Here is an 18130-nt window from a genome sequence, read left to right as displayed (position 1 = left end):
AGTGCACTGGATCAAGGCACTCTGTTTTGGAGGTATTTCAACTTTTTCCATCTTCATGAATGGGGTTCATTTTTTGTCAGAAGGCCCTACATGCATTTGATATGCGCAAGGGTGAGGCCATTTTTAAAATCTTTTAGCGTGGGGAGAGAGAGAGAGAGAGAGAGAGAGAGAGAGAGAGAGAGAGAGAGAGCTTCCAACTCTCGGACAGATGACCCCATGTGGTTCTTTGTCAACTTTGTGGTCTCTTGGGAACTTCTTCTTTAGATTTTAAAGGTAGGGGCATTCATTATGCTTGAGAAATAACCAGTCCACAATTTTTTCAGAAGTAGGTAAAAAAGAATTGGGGACTGATGCACATATAGGGGCAAGTAGTTCCCATGCTTGTACTTTCTGTGATCGTAGTCCAAGGAGTTGCACACATCCAATTAAGGAGGATTTTGATGAGTGGATGCTTCACACTATGAGGTCAAACTCCTATGAATGCACTCCTAAATCCCTTGTTTTTTAAGGCTTTTTTAAGCAGGCCAATAAAGGATGCAAGTGCTCTACCATATCCATGCCCAATCTAGTAAGCTTGGTGGATGGACGATAAAATTGTTAGGTTGTGGTCTTCAGTTTTAAAAGAAAACTAATTTAACAACCAGTTGCAAGTTACTTATAGTGATTTATGACTAACACCCACATTGTGAACTTCAAAATTAAGGTTGAATTGAAATGATAATCTTTTCAATCTGATGGTTACAAAATGGGAGATTTGAGCATGTGTGGATTTCATTGTTGGTCATTTTGGTAGTGGGCCATGTTGATTGACTACTGTGCCGCTATCATCATTTTGTGGGTCCAATTAGAGAAATATCATCTTTGGGTGCATGAGGAAACCTCCTTCAACAATTTTTTGCTGCATGGTTTTGTAATGATAGCTATTTGCATTTTTCCTTGCACTACATAACTGAAAATGAACAATCAATATTGTGAAAGTTTCAAGAGAGATTACATTTAGCTTAGGGTGAATCAAGTGTTGCATCTCACAAAATTCTTTTTGCTTAGCTGAAATTGTAGGTAAAACCTAGGTTTTCAAAAACATGCTCTAGCAAATTTAAATGGTCTACAGTGAACTTGGAATGTGCTCTCTCTCTCTCTCTCTCTCTCTCTCTCTGTGTGTGTGTGTGTGTGTGTGTGTGTGTGTGTGTGTGTGGGTGCAAATCCCAAGCTTCTACCATCATGACATAGCCACTTGGTTACATTTTACACTCATATACATGCATGCATACTTAAGTACACATCCATTGAGTCATGGTTTTGTCGATTCCTTATACACAAGTTAAATACACATAATGTATACACTAAAATACACGAAAGGAAAGGATTTATCTTATACATGCCACTGTGATTACCCCCCACCCCACCCCACCCCACCTTAGATGGAAATTGAAAGAGAGAGAGAGAATGGAAAGTCAAAGGACACTAGTATTAGTTATATAAGCGGCTTTGGAATTTTATTTTTTCATTCATATTAAATCTTTAGACTTTTCTCTTTTTCCATTAGTTACAAAAATCTAGCAAGAGGTTGATTTTTCGGAGGGTTGATTAGTAAAAATCTTGGAAGATACCGCCTTGGTGATCAAATAGGAAAAGGAAAGGGTTGTCAAATGGTGCACGAGGGAGCCACGTGGCGCGCAAGAGTAGGCAGCATGTACATGCATGTGTCGGCCATGAGCGATCCATGCGACTGGATGAGGGGGAGGGTTGGGAGAGCACAAAAAAATTGGAATTTGTTTATATTGAATGCATTACAAAGTTGACAACAAGGTCATCATGGGTGGTTAGTTAGTGCAAAGGGCTTTAAATATTTTATGCAAACACCGGAGTTCAACTTCGATTGTTGCATAGTGGTTTTACTCCTTGCGTTGCCGCAAGTAGATGAAGCGAAGGACTCTGTGAAGGTTTCACATAATGGAAATGCAGAAAGGAGCAAGTATGTAGAGTATAGCAACTCTTATATGCATGCAATCGCATATATGGATGAATGTTTATTACACAATGAAAAGCCACTATGGCCTACATAAGAGGATGGGAAAGAGTGTGTGTGACTCACCCATGTCTTTGTTTGCCATATGGGATCATAGATCCCCATGCAAAGGTGCCTTGTCATTGAATAAGGGCTTGTTGATTAACAAAAACTCATCTTGGGAAAAATAAATCTTATGATGCTTATCCCTCCCGTAGTTGATATTGAAATTCGAGTGTGTGTGACTCACCCATGTCTTTGTTTGCCATATGGGATCATAGATCCCCATGCAAAGGTGCCTTGTCATTGAATAAGGGCTTGTTGATTAGCAAAAACTCATCTTGGGAAAAATAAATCTTATGATGCCTATCCCTCCCGTAGTTGAGATTGAAATTCCCATCACTAGGGTGAGAGGACAGCACGATAGCAAATTCGCCTAAGTATGTCATCTTGATCAAGATGTGACTTATCAGTTTAAAAATACTAATCTCAAGAACGGAGATGATGGCCTTGATCTTCTCAATATCCGAATTTTTCACAGTGTCCTAAATTTTACTTTTTCTCGCTATAAACGCACCTCAAGATTCAACAAATTTTATAAAGGTAGCATTGTTCAAGATCTTTTTTAGGTGATCAAAGTGATATCTCCCCACAAAGAAGAATAAGCAAAGAGGTCATTCATATAAACTTCTTAGAAAATTCTTGGGTATTCTTTGAAAGCATAACTCATGAGCGCTTGGAATCTAGCCAAAATTTTGATCAATTATTTTGTCTTTGACACAATCCTTTGTCATACAAGGAAATGAGTATTTAACTCTCATGGTAGGCATTGTGTGTGTTCTTGTTTTTAAAAACCTATTGTTTCTTTTTGTAATGCTTTTTTTAATTGCGTCATAAAAAATCAAAGAACTTTTTTTGCCATTTCTTGCTAGCAAGGGCGGTCTTGAGCATTGTGTTCTTGAATTGGAGCCACTAATAGTAATAAGATCCTCTTCTATCTCATGTGAAACATCATAAAAGGTAAATTCAACCTCTTCTTCTTGCCCATACAAGTCATTGATGGAAATTTGTTATTGTATCTTGAATGCAGATATATCCCTTTTCATGTTGGCTCTCAATGTATCACTGACACCATCTAAAGTGGGATCATATCATAACCTTCTCCATCGGAAAATGTAGTAGGAGTGGATTCACTCCCACATGTATCCATTATCGCCAAAATATGACTCCATTCAAAGGGATTGAATAGAATTTTTTGACACATCTATGAAAGGATGATCTTCTAAATTGAACATTGTGATTGATCCTACTTTTTTGAGGTATACATAATTATCCCAAGTTTTGAATTAGTTACAATTCTGTCATAATTTATTTTTCCAATATGACATCTTGATTGGATTTCTTTCCAAAATCCACAATTTCAAAAGTTTGCTAATAGTCAATGCCACAAGAATTGACTATACATCTTCTAGAAATCCTAGTCTTCTTTCCACTTTTCCATCTGCAAGTTGTAGCTTCATATGTGTCTTTCTAGTATTGGGTTTACCCCAACCTCCCTACACTTTCTTGGTGTCATGGCAATTCTAGCCCCCATTGGAACAAATTTTACAGTTTTTCTATTTAAGACTATTTTTGTTTTAGTTTCTCGACATGCTCTTGAGTTAGACCCTTGATTTCCATTTTATCAAAATTTTTATGTAAGTTGCTCCATAGGTTAGTTCTAAGATTTAGTAGTTCTCCCAGTGTTAACATGAACTTTATTTTTGTGGACATTATAGAATGCAAATTTCCAACATCCAAATTCTCCTTGGGTTTCATCACTTTGGTTGTTGTACAAACTAAATACTTTTCTTCAAGCTCACCTAGGAATGATGGTGGGGTTTTAAGAGTAAATTTTCTCTTGAATTTCTCGATTTTCCCAAACCCCAATCTCTATATAAATATCGCATGTCCACTTCCATGGGTGGATGTTCTAAACATAACTTTGCAAATGGTGTAGATCCTAAACTCTAGCTACAATTATTTGAGTCTCTCACTGCATCCTATAGAGGATTATGCCAATCTTCCACCATATCTAGCACAATAAGAGTTGGTTGTCTCATGAACTCAAGCTTTTTTTCTTGTACTTTGTCCGCATTTTCACTAGTTTTTGAGTTACTTCATTTTGTTTTGACTAGTGTAGATGCTCCTTTCTTTTGCATGTCCAAAAGCTTTTGGATAATTTGTTCCAACCTTTGATAAGCTTCAAGCTTATATTGATCTAGCTTGGGCTTTGGGTACTATTTCCGAATTTTGCTCAACTAGTAACCCTACTTGATATGCTTCTAGTGTAGCTTTTATAGGCTCAAATGCTTTGTCTACCCTTGCATGGTCAGTGCATTCCTCTTTCTTGCAAGGATTTGGGGCCATTAGGTATTTGACCTAGAGGGTGCACTCCCCCTTGGCAATGTGAAGCATGGAGAGGGGAGCTCTCCTTGGCTTGACTATGGTGAGCCTGTGCAGGCACTGCTCGCGGCGGCTGTGGTGGTTGTAGACTACGGAGTTGATGTAGGGCTTGGTCTTGTGAGGCCTCTAAATGACCCTCATTATTTTATTGAGGAGGACATGCATCCAAGGGGTTGTCACGGAACTGTGACATCCCCTCAGGGATCAAGAAGGTGATTCACATGTGGTATTGTGAGAGAGGGATGCCGAGGTGTCCAAGTGGTGCCATGAATGCTAAATGGGGACCACCAAGTGGATAAAAAGGATGCAAATTGCTAAGAGAAGCACTCTTGAGCTACACGAGCCAAGCAAACCCCATTTTTTGGTTTTTTTGAAGCGTAGCCTCCCTATAAGAGGGATTTCTGTGAAGTAATAAGGGCTTTTTGAAAGCCAAGGCCTTTGGCCATTTTTTGGTTTTGAACATGGTGAAGAAGGAGAGCAGGAGGAGAGTGCCGTGCACAATTCATGGAGTTCTTGTAATTAGGTTATGTTTGAGCTTGTTGAGGAGTGTGGCGGCTTGGAGCATGTTTTTGTATATGGTGTCGTTTGTTGGGAAGTGAAGCCATCATTGTTGTCATTTTGTGTCGATTCTCCCTTCTCTTCTCTGCTTGTATGCATGCGTTGCCATAGGTTTGTCCCCCTCGAGGTCTCGGTTGTGCAAAGAGGGACAGAAAGAGGTTGTGTGTGTGTGGAAGGCAACGAATTGAGATGTGCGGATAATGGTATGTTCGTGATTAAAGATGTGGAAGAGTTGCTTGGAAGTGGGTGAAGAGTATGTGCGGAGTCAAGATGATGTTCAAGCTTTTGTGGAGTAGCAAGAGGATGTGGATGCTAATACACAGTTGGCCCATGGTTATGATGATGAAGCTACAAGCTCGAGTTTTTTGGGATTAAAGCGAAGAGGATAGAGCGGATGAGTCCCCATCCTGTGGCAAGGAGTCAGAGTCTGATGAGATTGTGCTGGTAAGGGTTAAGGTACCTTATTGTTTATCTCATAGTATGGTAGTGGCCAATGTGAAGGACGTGCAAGTTGAAATGTCTAAACTTGTGGAGAAATACATGCAATCAAAGGTGCTATTCGGATCTATGTTGATGAATTTGTTGATGAAGGTAGAGTAAAAAGCGTGGTTGTAGTGAAAATGGTTCGAAGCTTATTAAAAAAAGATGAAGCCAAGTCTATGGACAACCAAGCAAGTCTACCAAGTCAACAAGAGGGAGATGATGAAGCAAAAACTTCTGATGCTCATGATGTGTTGGATGCTAACCAAAGGGAGGACCAGCTAGGTTTTTCTATGGATTGCACGAGTGATGCCTTGGGTATAGTTTCTTTTGGTTAGGTTTGCAATGCAAATGAAGTCAATTGGGGATTTGATGACCCATTAGGTGAAATGGATGAAGAGACACATGTGCTCATTGATAGAGCTTTGGCTAGGATACTTGTGATGCGAGGGTTTGCCCCTCTACCAATGAAGTTCTCTTTGGATGAGCAATTGACTGCTACTATGATTGTGTTGATAGAAGTAGCTCGGGGTGGGTGCATCACCATAGGAGTTTTGGGTGCACGTGCCGATAATAATTGCAGAGGCACAGACGTCGAAGATGTTGATGACTACGAGGTGTTGGAAGAAGAGAAACTACAGCCCCGAAGAGTATTGTCCAGGGCTCCGCCTTGCATGTACAAAGACAAATATGGATACTTTGTCAAGAGGATGGACCTTGAGGACGAGGACGATGAGAGGCCTAGAAACTTTTGGGTCAAAGAACAACCATGTCATCAGGCCAATTATGTGTGACCATTTGACACCGATAGATGAACCAAAGGACTTCAAAGACGGAGGCCTTGAAGTTTGATAATCGTGGTCATTTGTCTCGAGATTGAAAATCCAAAGACAAAGGCAAGAGCTCTGAAAAGAACAATGGCAAAGGCAAGCTTAATGAGGACAGCAATGACAGCGATTCTACCAACCTACACATCTTCATTACAACTAAAACAAGTCCTAAAATGAGTTTGGTAAGATTGGTCATATCGGCATCACTTTGTACTCTTGTCGACTCTGAAATCTCTGATTTTTGTTACCACTTGTATGTAGAGTTGTTTGGTCACTTTTGAAGCCATGGACGTGTCCGCTACAAAGTCCTAATGCTGCTCATCGAGTTTGGGCTCATTTGGGGTCAATTTGACTCCATATGTCAAAATTGACACATTGTAGTCTTCGAGTTGTTTCCTGTTGTTAGAGAGCTTGCCCTGACCGTTTTCTTGAAACCATCTAGGTACATTGTGTATAGACCTTGTCTATAAGCTGCCGGTGGAGTCAGAATTCAATTTTGGCATGTAGTAAAAACCTAGATTATTAACTTGTGGACCCCCTCGACCCATGCCAGATGGTCATATAATGATATGGAAGTGTTCTACTATCTATGAGCATGCTACAATTCAAGTCTTGTCCAATTCGATTGAGTTGACAGGCCGCTATGGTCGTTTTTGTGTCGTAGGACTCCGTTCACAGTTGGGATTCTAGGTTTTTTCTTGGGTCTAGACCTTTTACCGGACTGCATAGAAATGTTCTTTGATGAATTTAAAACTTACCCCTCATGTCTCGTGTGAAACGGTACTAAAAATGGGTGACTGTGTACTCCGAAAATCACGCACAAAGAAGGTAGAGCTCTCTTCTCCAAGAGTGACTAGTGGAAATGAGGTGATTTCGGGCTATCTTGGATATCTATACTCGGACTTTCTAAAGTACTTTTCCCGAGATGCCCCTGTTAGTCTTAATAGGCTTTGGCACACTGATTTCCTGAGCTGTAGGTATCAATGATGACGGCTGTTGAGATTTAACTCTCCATTGGTATTTTGGTTTTCCGTTCATGAATAGTTGTGGTGGAGGTTTTCGAAATTCAACTTTCCACTGATTTATCGGCTTTAAAGCTTGTGGAGAAGATAAATACTCCTTTGGTTTCCAAACCCATCTAGTGTTGTTTTCTCTTCTGAAAGATGTTTTTCTCTGAGTTGTTAGATGTGAAATTTCTTCAGTATGGTAGATGAGTTTTTGGGCACCCAAATTTGAGACCGATTGTCCTTGATTTGTGCTTTTGGTACCCAAATCTGTTTGACTCCTTGCATGCTACTTGTAGCAGTTTCTTGTCTAGAGGTTGACGTGAATCTATGATTCCCTTGTTTCTTTTGTGGGCGACCTTTTTTCCATTCCTCTTTGCTCAGTGCAATTGGAACTAAGAGTTGTCCTCCTTTAAGTGATAGCTTGAGTTGATTGGTGACCCAATCTGGTACTGCCTTGTATGTTGGCATCCATGAGATTCCAAGAATCATCGTTTCATTCATATGTTCATCTGGTATGCATACAAATTGATGGGGGCATGAAAATCCATTTACTATCACATTCAAGTTGACTACTCCCAATGCCGATATTGGGTTTTGTTGCATCCTTTGATAGCAGATATTTTCAATGCTAAGGACTGATTCGTATCTTTCTTGTAAATGGAATAACTGACTGCATTCATTCAAGTGCCGGTATCTACTAGTGCATTTGTGCTATGATTGTTCAATTGTATTGTGATGTGAAGGTCAATTCCATCTAATCATTCATCATCCGTTGATACTGCATCATTCTATGATTCCCATAGTCTTTCATCTGGTTCCAAAGTGTTGTTGGGAATAGGTACTTGTTGATTTCTGAAAGTAGCTTTCCTCTTGAGTACTTGAAGTTGAGCTTCCTCTTGAGCTTATCAATAACCTGTTGTCGTTTAATCTCTCTTTGCTTTGCTGCATGTATTTTCTCTAGCAAATCATAAGTTAGTGATAAATGGTAATTCTTTAAGCGGTATCCACTAATCAAGTTAGCCATTGGTTCACCATCTATAGTGGACAACTTAACTGCTCCACTTGGAGATACATCTTCAATGATAAACGATCCATTTTCCTTTTTCTTGAATTTGCAAATGTGTTGCTTCAGGAAATAAACTAAAACCAGGCCCCCTTTTTAAAAGATTTTCGTGACTAGATGTGAATCAAAAAATTGTTTTTGCTTCCGTTTTTATGCATAGTTGTGAGCTACAACTGTTAGCCTTTGTTCATCAAGCTTTTCTAAATCTTTAAACCTCTCTAACAATTCATGTCCGGTTCACTCAATATCTTTAGCTACCCTTAGTATTGGAAATAGAAATTCTATCGGTAGTATGGCATCAAGACCATAAACAAGGTTAAAGCGTGTAGCATTTAAAGCTTCTTGAATGAAACTCTATGAGCCCATAGAGCGGCATGTAGATTCATTTCCCAATGAGTTCGTCCTGAACTAACCACTTTAGGTCAATACCGAGCTAAGAATTTGATTCGTGTGCTCAACTTCTCCATTCGCTTGTGGATGATATGGAACGGATTTGTTATAGATAATCATAAATTTATTCAAAAGAATACTCACTTACCTCATTTAGGAAATGAGTTCCCCTATTACTAACAATTTTAATTGGAAGTTCATATCTTGTGAATACATTCTCATACAAGAATGCGGTTGTGGTTCTAGCATCATTCTTTTTGGTTGCCTTAGCCTCTGTCCACTTGGTCAAATAGTCATATAATCCACTGCACTAAGTATGTAGTGCTTCCCATTTCTAGTGCCTGGAAGAGGACCAATTACATCCACACCCCACTTCTCAAAAGGTCCATAGCTTACAATGTGTCTCAAAGGCTCAGGCATCAGATTTCTCTTTTGATATATTTGGCACTCGTGACAGCTTCTACACCAATGCACAACATCCCTATTCATACTTGGCCACATAAGTTGAGAATTCAATACTTTCCTTCTTGTAATTTCCACTCCAAAATGGCCTCCACATCCTTCCTCATGACATGCTTTTAAGCAATCAAAATTTCATCATGGTAGAGAACTCTTCTCATGACACCATCAGCCCCCTTGTGATACATTTTCTCTCCAATCAAGATATACCTCATAGCTCTTCGTGTGATTGCATGCCTTTGTTGAGAAGCCAATCCCTTTCTTGCAAAATCCGTTTGCAACACATGTTCTTCCTCATGGAGGGATTCCCTTCCAAGATACCTTGGCCCTTTAATTATCACCGCATGCACATCCTTTGTGAACACCTGTTCCGCCAACTCATGAGCCCTTACATTCATATTTCGTGGTACATGCCATATTTGAAAGGAAGTAAAAGACTTTAACAACTTCCTCACTTTGAAAAACCAGCCCTTCATGCCTTCTTGATTTACCTTCCAGGTACCTTGAACTTGCCGCACAATCAACATAGAATCACCTTTGATTAACAGCCTCCTTACATGTCTTTTGACACATTCTTCCAAGCCCAAACAGAGGCTTGCATACTCAGCCTCATTATTACTCTTTACATCCACTTCTTGGCTTCCAAACCAGCACTCAATGCCATTTTTATCCACAAATACATAACCAATAGTGCCCTTATTAATGCTCCTCTTGAAAGCCCCGTCAAAGTATAAGGTACCCTCTACATCCTGAAGCTCTGCATGCATAGTTGTGCTTGGTGCTATCGTCTTTTCCAAATCTTTCTTCAACTCACTCCTTGCATGAATCTCTTTAAAGTGAGCATATCCGCCATATTTGCTCTCACACTATCCTCCTTAGTAAAGCTCGTGTCAAATTGTTGCAAGCTAAGTATCCACTTTTGCAATTTAGGACTATCCCCAGGATACCTTAGTGCATGAGGCAATAAACTACATGATGTTAACACCACAAAAGGCTTACAAATAAGATAAGATTTCAGCCTTTTTGTTGCATATACCAATGCCCAAACCAATTGCTCGATCTCATGCCAAGATTTTTGTGCATCATTCTTCACTTTGCTTATGTAGTAAACCGGCCTCATATAAGATTGCTTTTTTCCTTTTTGCATCAATACTGCACCAATAGCATGCTCACCCACACTCAAGCTCAAGTAAAACATTTCATCCCAACAAGGAGGCATCATCAAAGGTAATGTAGATAGCTTTTCCTTGACGTCCTCAAAAGCTGTTTGCTCATGCTCAGTCCAAAGAAAAGGGTCTTTTTGTGTTGCTTCTTACAAAGGGTGCACATATTCAGCAAGCATACAAAAAGACCTTGACAAGTACCTTAGCTTTTGTACAAAACTCATCAATTCCTTTGTACTTTTAGGACTCTCCATCATAAGCAAACATTCCGCTTTTGCAGGATCTGGAGCTATCCCATTCTCACTTATCTCATGGCCAAGAAGTATCACTCTAGCTCTTGCAATTTTACATTTCAAAGGATTGAGTTGACTCCCATCATCATCAATCCTTTTAAACACCATATCAAGATTTTTCACATGAAGCATTCTATCACTGTAAACACAAAAATCATCCATAAAGACTTTTACAAAGCTTCCAAGGTAAGGCCCCAATACTTTGTCCATCCAACTTTGGAAGCTCGCATAAGAATTCATCAAGCCAAAGGGCATCACCCTATAGCAAAACACTCCCCATGGGGTCAAAAAGCTGGTCTTCTTTTGATCTTCATATGCAATCCCAATTTGAAAATACCCACTAAACCCATCACATACCGAATATCTCTCATGACCTGCAACAGTGTCCAAAATCTCATCCTGAAAGGGAAGGGGATAGTGATGCCGCTTTGTTGCCGCATTCAATGGCTTATAGTCCACACATATTCTCCATTTATTTCCCTTTTTTGGAACTATAACCACAGGGGAAACCCATTCTGCATCATCCACAAGGTAGATAAAACCAGCTTGCAAAAGCTTACTCACCTCTATCTCCAATACCTTTCGTTGAATGAATCTCCTTAGCTTTTGAGCAACAGGCTTTGCACCTTCTTTAAGCTTTATTTCATGAACAACACTCTTTGTTCCCCTCATTTGAGCATAATCTTTGGGAAAAAACTTAGGATACTTATCAAACAATGCATCATATGCTTCTCTCTCTCGACTAGTCAGGTCACCTGTAAGCATATCCATTAATTCAGCTTTTGGTACATTCGGCTCATGGTCAGCCCCGTGGTCATTTTTTGATCTCATAGCATTCCCTTTATCACAATTTTCATCATATACATGTATCCCATAAAGATCTACATCAAGATCAAGAAGACTTTGATCATAAACCTCATCGTCAGTACATGTAGAGGATGCACTAGAAGAACTGTCACACATGTCATAAGTGGATGGCGATAAATCTTGATGCACAGTTGGTTCATCATCAATTTCCAGCACCTTACATGTTTTCATATCATATCTAATCCTCTTCTCTTTACGCCTGTCCACAAAGAGGTCAATACATCTCCTGTACCAGTCCTGTCGTGACCTCATAGCAATCAACCAAGGTCTACCCAATATAACTGGATATGCCCCAAGCTTTGCAGGCATCACATGAATGTCCATGATAGCCCTTTGACCCAAAACATTAAGCTCCAAGTAATGAATAACTCCCAAGCATTTCACTCTACTACTATTTGCCATCTTCACACTGAATAAGGATTTTCCTGTGAGTTGCAATCCCAATTGCTGCATTGTTTCCTCTGTCATAATGCACACTTAGGCTCCACCATCCATGTATGCCTTATTCACCCTCCTTCCATGTATCCAAGCATCAACCACAGGCAAAACATCAGTAACTTTATGAAGCTGCACTACATGTGCATTGCGTGTCTTTACCTTCACCCTTCTAACACTAGCTAGTTTATGCCAGTGCCTTCTCATACTTGAGCTCAAATGCAAGAGTTGCCCATATGATATGTCGGCCCTCTTGTTCTTCAAGTCTTCTAAGAGATTGTATGCTGATTGACCCTTCCCAAGCTGAAAATCATCCATGCCTATCTTCCTTCTTCTTGCCCTTACCTTTGCGTGCTTACTACTTTCAGCCTCTTCCATAGGTGCCTTGCCTTTATCTACATCTCTCCTTGGCTTTGTCCTTGCTCTTTCCTCTTTGAAAAGGCCTTCACTCCCTGATTTTTGTGCCCTTGTTCTCTTATTTGCAAAGACATCAACCTCATCATCTTCATCTCCCTCCTCATCTGCCTCCAAAATTCCTACGTTAAATTATGGAGGTGCTTGAGCTTGATTTTGTCCCTGTTGTTGTGCAAGTCCTTGACCTTGGAGAGGTTGCACATTTCCATTTACATTGCCTTCATTACCTATTTGTCTTTGTATGATAGGATATATACCTTGCCTTCATTACCTATTTGTCTTTGTATGATAGGATATATACCTCCTGGCTCTCTCCTTGGTTGATTGCAATTGGGCGATATATGCCCTCTCTCCCCACAATTGTGACACATCACATTATCACCTCTATTCCTTTGAGGCTGTTCTCTTGAGGTCTTCTTACTTGCTGTTGGATAGTTTGCATAGCAAGGTTGAGGTTTCCTATTTGCTCTGTCAATCTTTGAATGTCTTGGTGAAAGGATTTCTGTCCTCTATTGTCCACTCTTGGAGCTTCTACATGGATTTCCCTTTCAACATGCATATTCAAGGGCAAAGGCTCGACCACATTATTTGTTGATACATAACCATCCCTTTGATGTACATTTGCTTCTCTTTTCCTATTTGCCATTTTATGCCTTCTCACCTTCTTTCTCCATTGTTCTCTAGCAACCTTTACTGCCTCATTGTAGGTCCTTGGGTCCTTGAGCTCCACCTTGTTTCTAATGCTTTGATGTAAGACAACCACAAACCTATCTTTCTTCAAAAAATCAGGGGACATTTGATTCTCTTCAAATCCCTTTATGATCTTTCTCCAACAAGCTTCAAACCTGTTTATGTGCACATTGATGTCTTCATGTTCTCCTTGTTGTAGCTTGCTTAGCTCTCTCCACAAATACTCAGGATCATCCTCCTTCTCAAACTCTTCTCTCAAGGCATGAGAAAGAAGATTCCAATCTCCCTTTACACCACCTTCAAGCCTATCTTCATACCATTCACGTGCTTCACCTTCAAGTAGCAAACTCACCAGACGTACCTTGAATGCATCATCGTCCCTATTGCTCTTCAATGCAATCAATTCGATCCTTCGGATGAACTTGTCCACATCTTCTCCTTTCCCACCCTTGAAGACTTCATACCCATCTCCCGCCATAGGCCTTGAGTTGATCTTCAAATGGATGTCAATCTGTAGATCAAAACCCTCTTAGAAGGATTCTCTTCTCCTCTGTGGGGGCACCAGTTTATGTGAAGGATTGGGGGGCTGGCCTCTACAACACTTCAAACCAACACTAAGAAAAGAGGATGAAGAGTATAGCTCTCTCGAGATAATATGGGCTGATCTTCTCTCACTAATTTTCTCAATTTCACACACACTCAACTTCGACTAGCTTCGACTAGCTCCGACTAGCTTCCCTCTACACCGCTACAACTCCCACTACACTCCATTGCACTCAAAGACATCAATGAAGCAATAAAATCAAGGAAAAAAGTGAGAAAAAAACCATGGAAATCTCTGCACTTTTGACAATAACTCAAAGAGCTTCACTTCTTTTCAAACGCCCTTCCATGTGCTAGTAGGGCTTCCACAGGCACTCCCATATATACACATAGCTTGACCAAAACCCACTCAAATCAAGATTAATTTGAAAACCCACAAAGTTCAGCAAAAAAAATCAAAAAATGATGGAAAACTTGGGGAAAACCTTGCCCTTTGATATATGTACAAGCAACGCATTGCAGCACATAGTTTACCCTCGACTAGCTGCACCACAAGGAGCTGCACACACCATAGCCACCATACCTCAAAACAAGATGAAGAGAGGTCAATATGCAGAGCTAAGCACCCATTTTCATCAACCCATTGAGGAGAGACACTCTCAACTCACCACATCGGGCCCTCGACTAGCAAGACAAGCTGCTCTACTCCCAAACGCCTCTATCCCTCGCGGCAATCAAGGCTTCTTGCTGCTAGATCTTCCTCTGTCCAATCCCCCACTCACTCACGACCTCAAGCTGATAAGAACTCAGTTTTGTTCATATTTTTCAAGTACTAAGTGACTCTTTCAAGTTTCGACACGTCTATGTACAAAAACAACAAAACTATGTACCCCGCACAATTGGCCCGCATGCGTAGAGACAACTGGCACACACCGCCTTTGTACAAGCATGCTTTATTTACATAATAGGGATCCAAAAGCATTAAAAAACCCTTTCCAAAGTCCTTGGGGTGGCTTGCATCATTCTGTAAAAACACGTCACAACATGAAGATGGCTTGCGAGTTCGATGAAGCTGGCCTGCGAAGTTAGAGCAGGTGATGAAGGCCTGCAAAGGGAAGAAGCAGCCCTTGGTGAGCAGCAGAAGCTGAAGGCGAACCACCCTCAATGAGCTGCAGAAGCTAAAGGTGGGCCGATTCGATGATGCTAGCCTACAAAGTTAGAGCAGGTGACGAAGGCCTGCAAAAGCGAGAAGATGCCCGGAAAGCTTCCCATAATTGCAGAGCAGGCTTGAGGCATGGCATGTAACAAGCTTGATGCATAGCATGTTTTAGCTCGATACAATATGCAAGACATTGTGTAAACAATAAGGTGTAAACAAGACAAGCTTTAAACCGGGTGGCAGGTGTACTAAAGCAAGAGAAGCCAACGCAGGTATATGCGCTAAGTCCAACGGCAAGCTAGAAAACCAATTGCAGAGGTTCTCTACTCGCATTCCAGTTTACGTGGTGGTTGAAGGCTTCAAGTGAAGAATATTCCGAGGAGCGGATGCTGCAGAATACGCCCATGAGCTGATGTAATTACAGGTAGCTCGTGATGCAGAGTAAACGTCGCTACCACTTACTGTAGCAAGCGCTACCCCTTACTGCAGCAAGCTTGAGGCTTCCCTTCACCATTGTTTGAAATTGTCAGCAAGCCGATGTGTAAATAAGGAAAGCTAAGACCAAGCGGTGCTTGCGCCACGCTCGCGCTGAATGCAGCATGCCGTTTACGGGAGCTTGCAACCTTTCAGAAGATCTAAGGCAAGCAATAGAAGGATAAAAGGCTGAGTGCAGGCAACAGAAACTAGCGAGCCGGATTGAGAGAATCAACTACAATGTAAACCAAACGATGGCGAACTCCCAAGCAGAACTGGGCAAGGCAAAGTGAAGGCGAAGGCTAGAATGGCTAGAAGCATGGGAAAACGCAGAGCATGGGAAAAGAGCAGGTAGGTGGGGAATCCGGCCGAAGGAGAAGGAAAAGGTGAGCAGCACGTGTGAGAGTCCTTCAAGAAGAAACTGAAAAGGTTGAAATTAAATCCAAGGTTTAAAAAGAAAACACAAGGCCTACCCAAAGCCATAAAGCCGGATAAAACAAGCCGGTAAGGCGAGGATAATAATAAGTAATCTAATAGAAAATCCACAGGGAGGAGTGGATATAGAGAAGGTATAGGGAGGAAAGGTTAAGTAGAAGGAGAGGTAAAAGGACTCGAGGTGAGTGCTACGTTATAACATCTACGGCAAAAGCGCCATAAAAACTCATAAATTTCATGAACTTTAAGTGAGCGAAAATTACCAAGAAAAGAAGAAAGTACAAATAGATAAAAAATCTTCTTTTTTTTTGGGGGGGGGGGGGGGGGGGGGGGGGGGGGGGGTAGGGCAGGGTAAGGGAGGGGATGGAAAAAACAAGGGATTAATCAGTAGTGTTAATTCTTTTACAAGGAATGGGGGCTTTCAAATAAGGGTTGGGGGCTATGAACCCAAGGTGGGTACAAAAGGTGAGGATTAAGAGGGAGGTAGAAGATTTATTGGTACAAAGAAGTAAATACAAGCATCTTTTGGTACAGAGAAGTAAATAAAAGCACCAATTGGTACGATGTGCACCATTTGGGGGGTAAATAAATGTTGGGGTATAAAGCCCAATGTGGTCGCCCAGGTAAGTGGGCGGGCCGTCAGGTATGTACACATATTCTTTTGTAAAAACCTAATAAGAACTCACTATACTCTACATATTACAGTAGAGCGAGTTCACCATATCGTCCTGCTCTTCTTCTCGCACTCTCTCTCGTGTCGCACTTCCGCTCGACCTCCTTCAACTGGTATCAGAGCTCAGATCGAGGCTCGGGGCAGCACTGCAGGAGGCTAGAGTCACCAGCTCAGATTCGAGTGAAATTCGACAGGCAAAGACACGGCCCCAAATCTCGTGGGCGAGCCCGAAGGGCTCGGTGTAGTCAGAAATTCATTATGAGGTCATCTCGGCCACCGTTCGGCTTCGACAAAGGTCTGCGCAGGCCATTTTCGACTACGTGGTCTCGACGGGTGCAGATCCGACTCTGCAAATTTGGGGTTTTCGGCCTACGACTGCCGGTACTGAGGATATCGACACTCCCAGAATGTTTATTTGTGGTTGTCTACACATCGAAGGACGGCTCACAGTTCTTGGAGGCGTGTCACATACGACACGGGCGCATCTACACACAGACTGTAGGCAATATCCACTAGTTCATCAGGTAGCTTGTGTTTGCTGCTTGATATTCCAGATTTCATCCTGACATTGCAGGTACTTCCACATGGGATGTATTGTCAGAGATGATGTATGTTTGTTGAGGGTTTGCTGGCTGTGAGTCACGCAGCAAACAACCGCCGCAGCGGTTACAGCATACAGTGGGAAATTTGTGGATGTATGACTTTGTGGGAAGTCTATGTACTGTCAGATTTACTGCAGCCTTTGTTGAGGGTCGAGTGAGGTTTTATTGAGCTGGGGGATTCTCGAATGTTGAGATCCTTTCGGTGATAAGGTCTTGGAGCGATCCCTCAAGCACCCTTAGATAGGCAGCTAGGATGTATTGACTATGAGTTAGACAGTTGGGATTGCATCTTTGCTTTACTGCCGTTGAGGCATTGTCGTAGTCTATGCTTACAGGACAGTGACAGGACAGTCAGAGACAGTACAGGTGCAGGACATGTTTACCCACAGCTTACAGTGTCAGAGAGACAGTGTTTTTTGAGCTGTTTTTTGGTCTGTTTTTTAGTACACCAGAGCCATTTTACAAAGGAGACTCTGCCGAAATTTATGCAGAATCTGAAGCTTTCTTGGTTCATTTGACAGGTTGATATTGGTTCAAAGGTCAGTTTACAGGGGAAACTCTGCCGAATTTTTCCCAGGAAAGTAAACCATTGTAAATCGTAGCTATGGTTGGATCACAGGACACTGCTCTTTACAATATCAAGAAGCTGGATGGAACCAATTTCCCATTGTGGAAGTAGCAGATTTGGCACGTGTTGGTACAAAAGAAGCAGATAAAACCTATAAAGCTCAAGGAGATAAAACCAGAAGATATGGACGAAGATGAATGGAGCGAAATGGATGAATTGGCAATTTCTACCATTATGCTGACTTTGGCAGAAAGCGTTTACTTTAATGTAGCAGACGAGATGTCGGCTTATCAAGCATGGTTAAAGCTGAGTGATCTTTATGAGAAGCAGAGTGCAGCTTCACAGGTATACTGGCTTAAGAAGCTTGTTGACTTGAAGATGAAAGAAGGGACACCTATGTCCAATCATCTGAATGAATTCAACACAATCTATAGTCAGTTGTCAGCTCAAGGTGTCAAGTTTGATGAACCTATTAGAGCTATGTTCCTGTTGATCACATTGCCGAAAAGTTGGGACACTTTTCGCACAGCTTTGAGTAATTCTGCACCTCCAGATGGTTTGAACATAGCAGGTG

The 18130-nt window shown here is 41.3% G+C and overlaps 1 protein-coding gene across 1 annotated transcript; it reads right to left on the bottom strand.

Annotated features, from left to right (window-relative positions):
• Positions 1-12782: 12782 nt before the first annotated feature.
• On the bottom strand, positions 12783-15672 carry LOC147458137 (uncharacterized). The gene has a single exon (XM_086511764.1). The coding sequence runs from the start codon at positions 13578-13580 to the stop codon at positions 12783-12785; it is 798 nt and encodes a 265-aa protein (XP_086367890.1). The 5' UTR covers positions 13581-15672.
• Positions 15673-18130: the final 2458 nt, after the last annotated feature.

This window comes from Adiantum capillus-veneris, chromosome 5, assembly GCF_014529385.1.
Source record: "Adiantum capillus-veneris isolate H3 chromosome 5, ASM1452938v2, whole genome shotgun sequence".
In the NCBI taxonomy this organism is placed as follows: domain Eukaryota; kingdom Viridiplantae; phylum Streptophyta; class Polypodiopsida; order Polypodiales; family Pteridaceae; genus Adiantum; species Adiantum capillus-veneris.
This window is presented reverse-complemented; position numbering and strand designations above follow the sequence as displayed.

Coding starts and splice junctions, on each gene's coding strand:
- LOC147458137 (XM_086511764.1), bottom strand. CDS start 13,580: ATGGCGGGAGATGGGTATGAAGTCTTCAAGGGTGGGAAAGGAGAAGAT.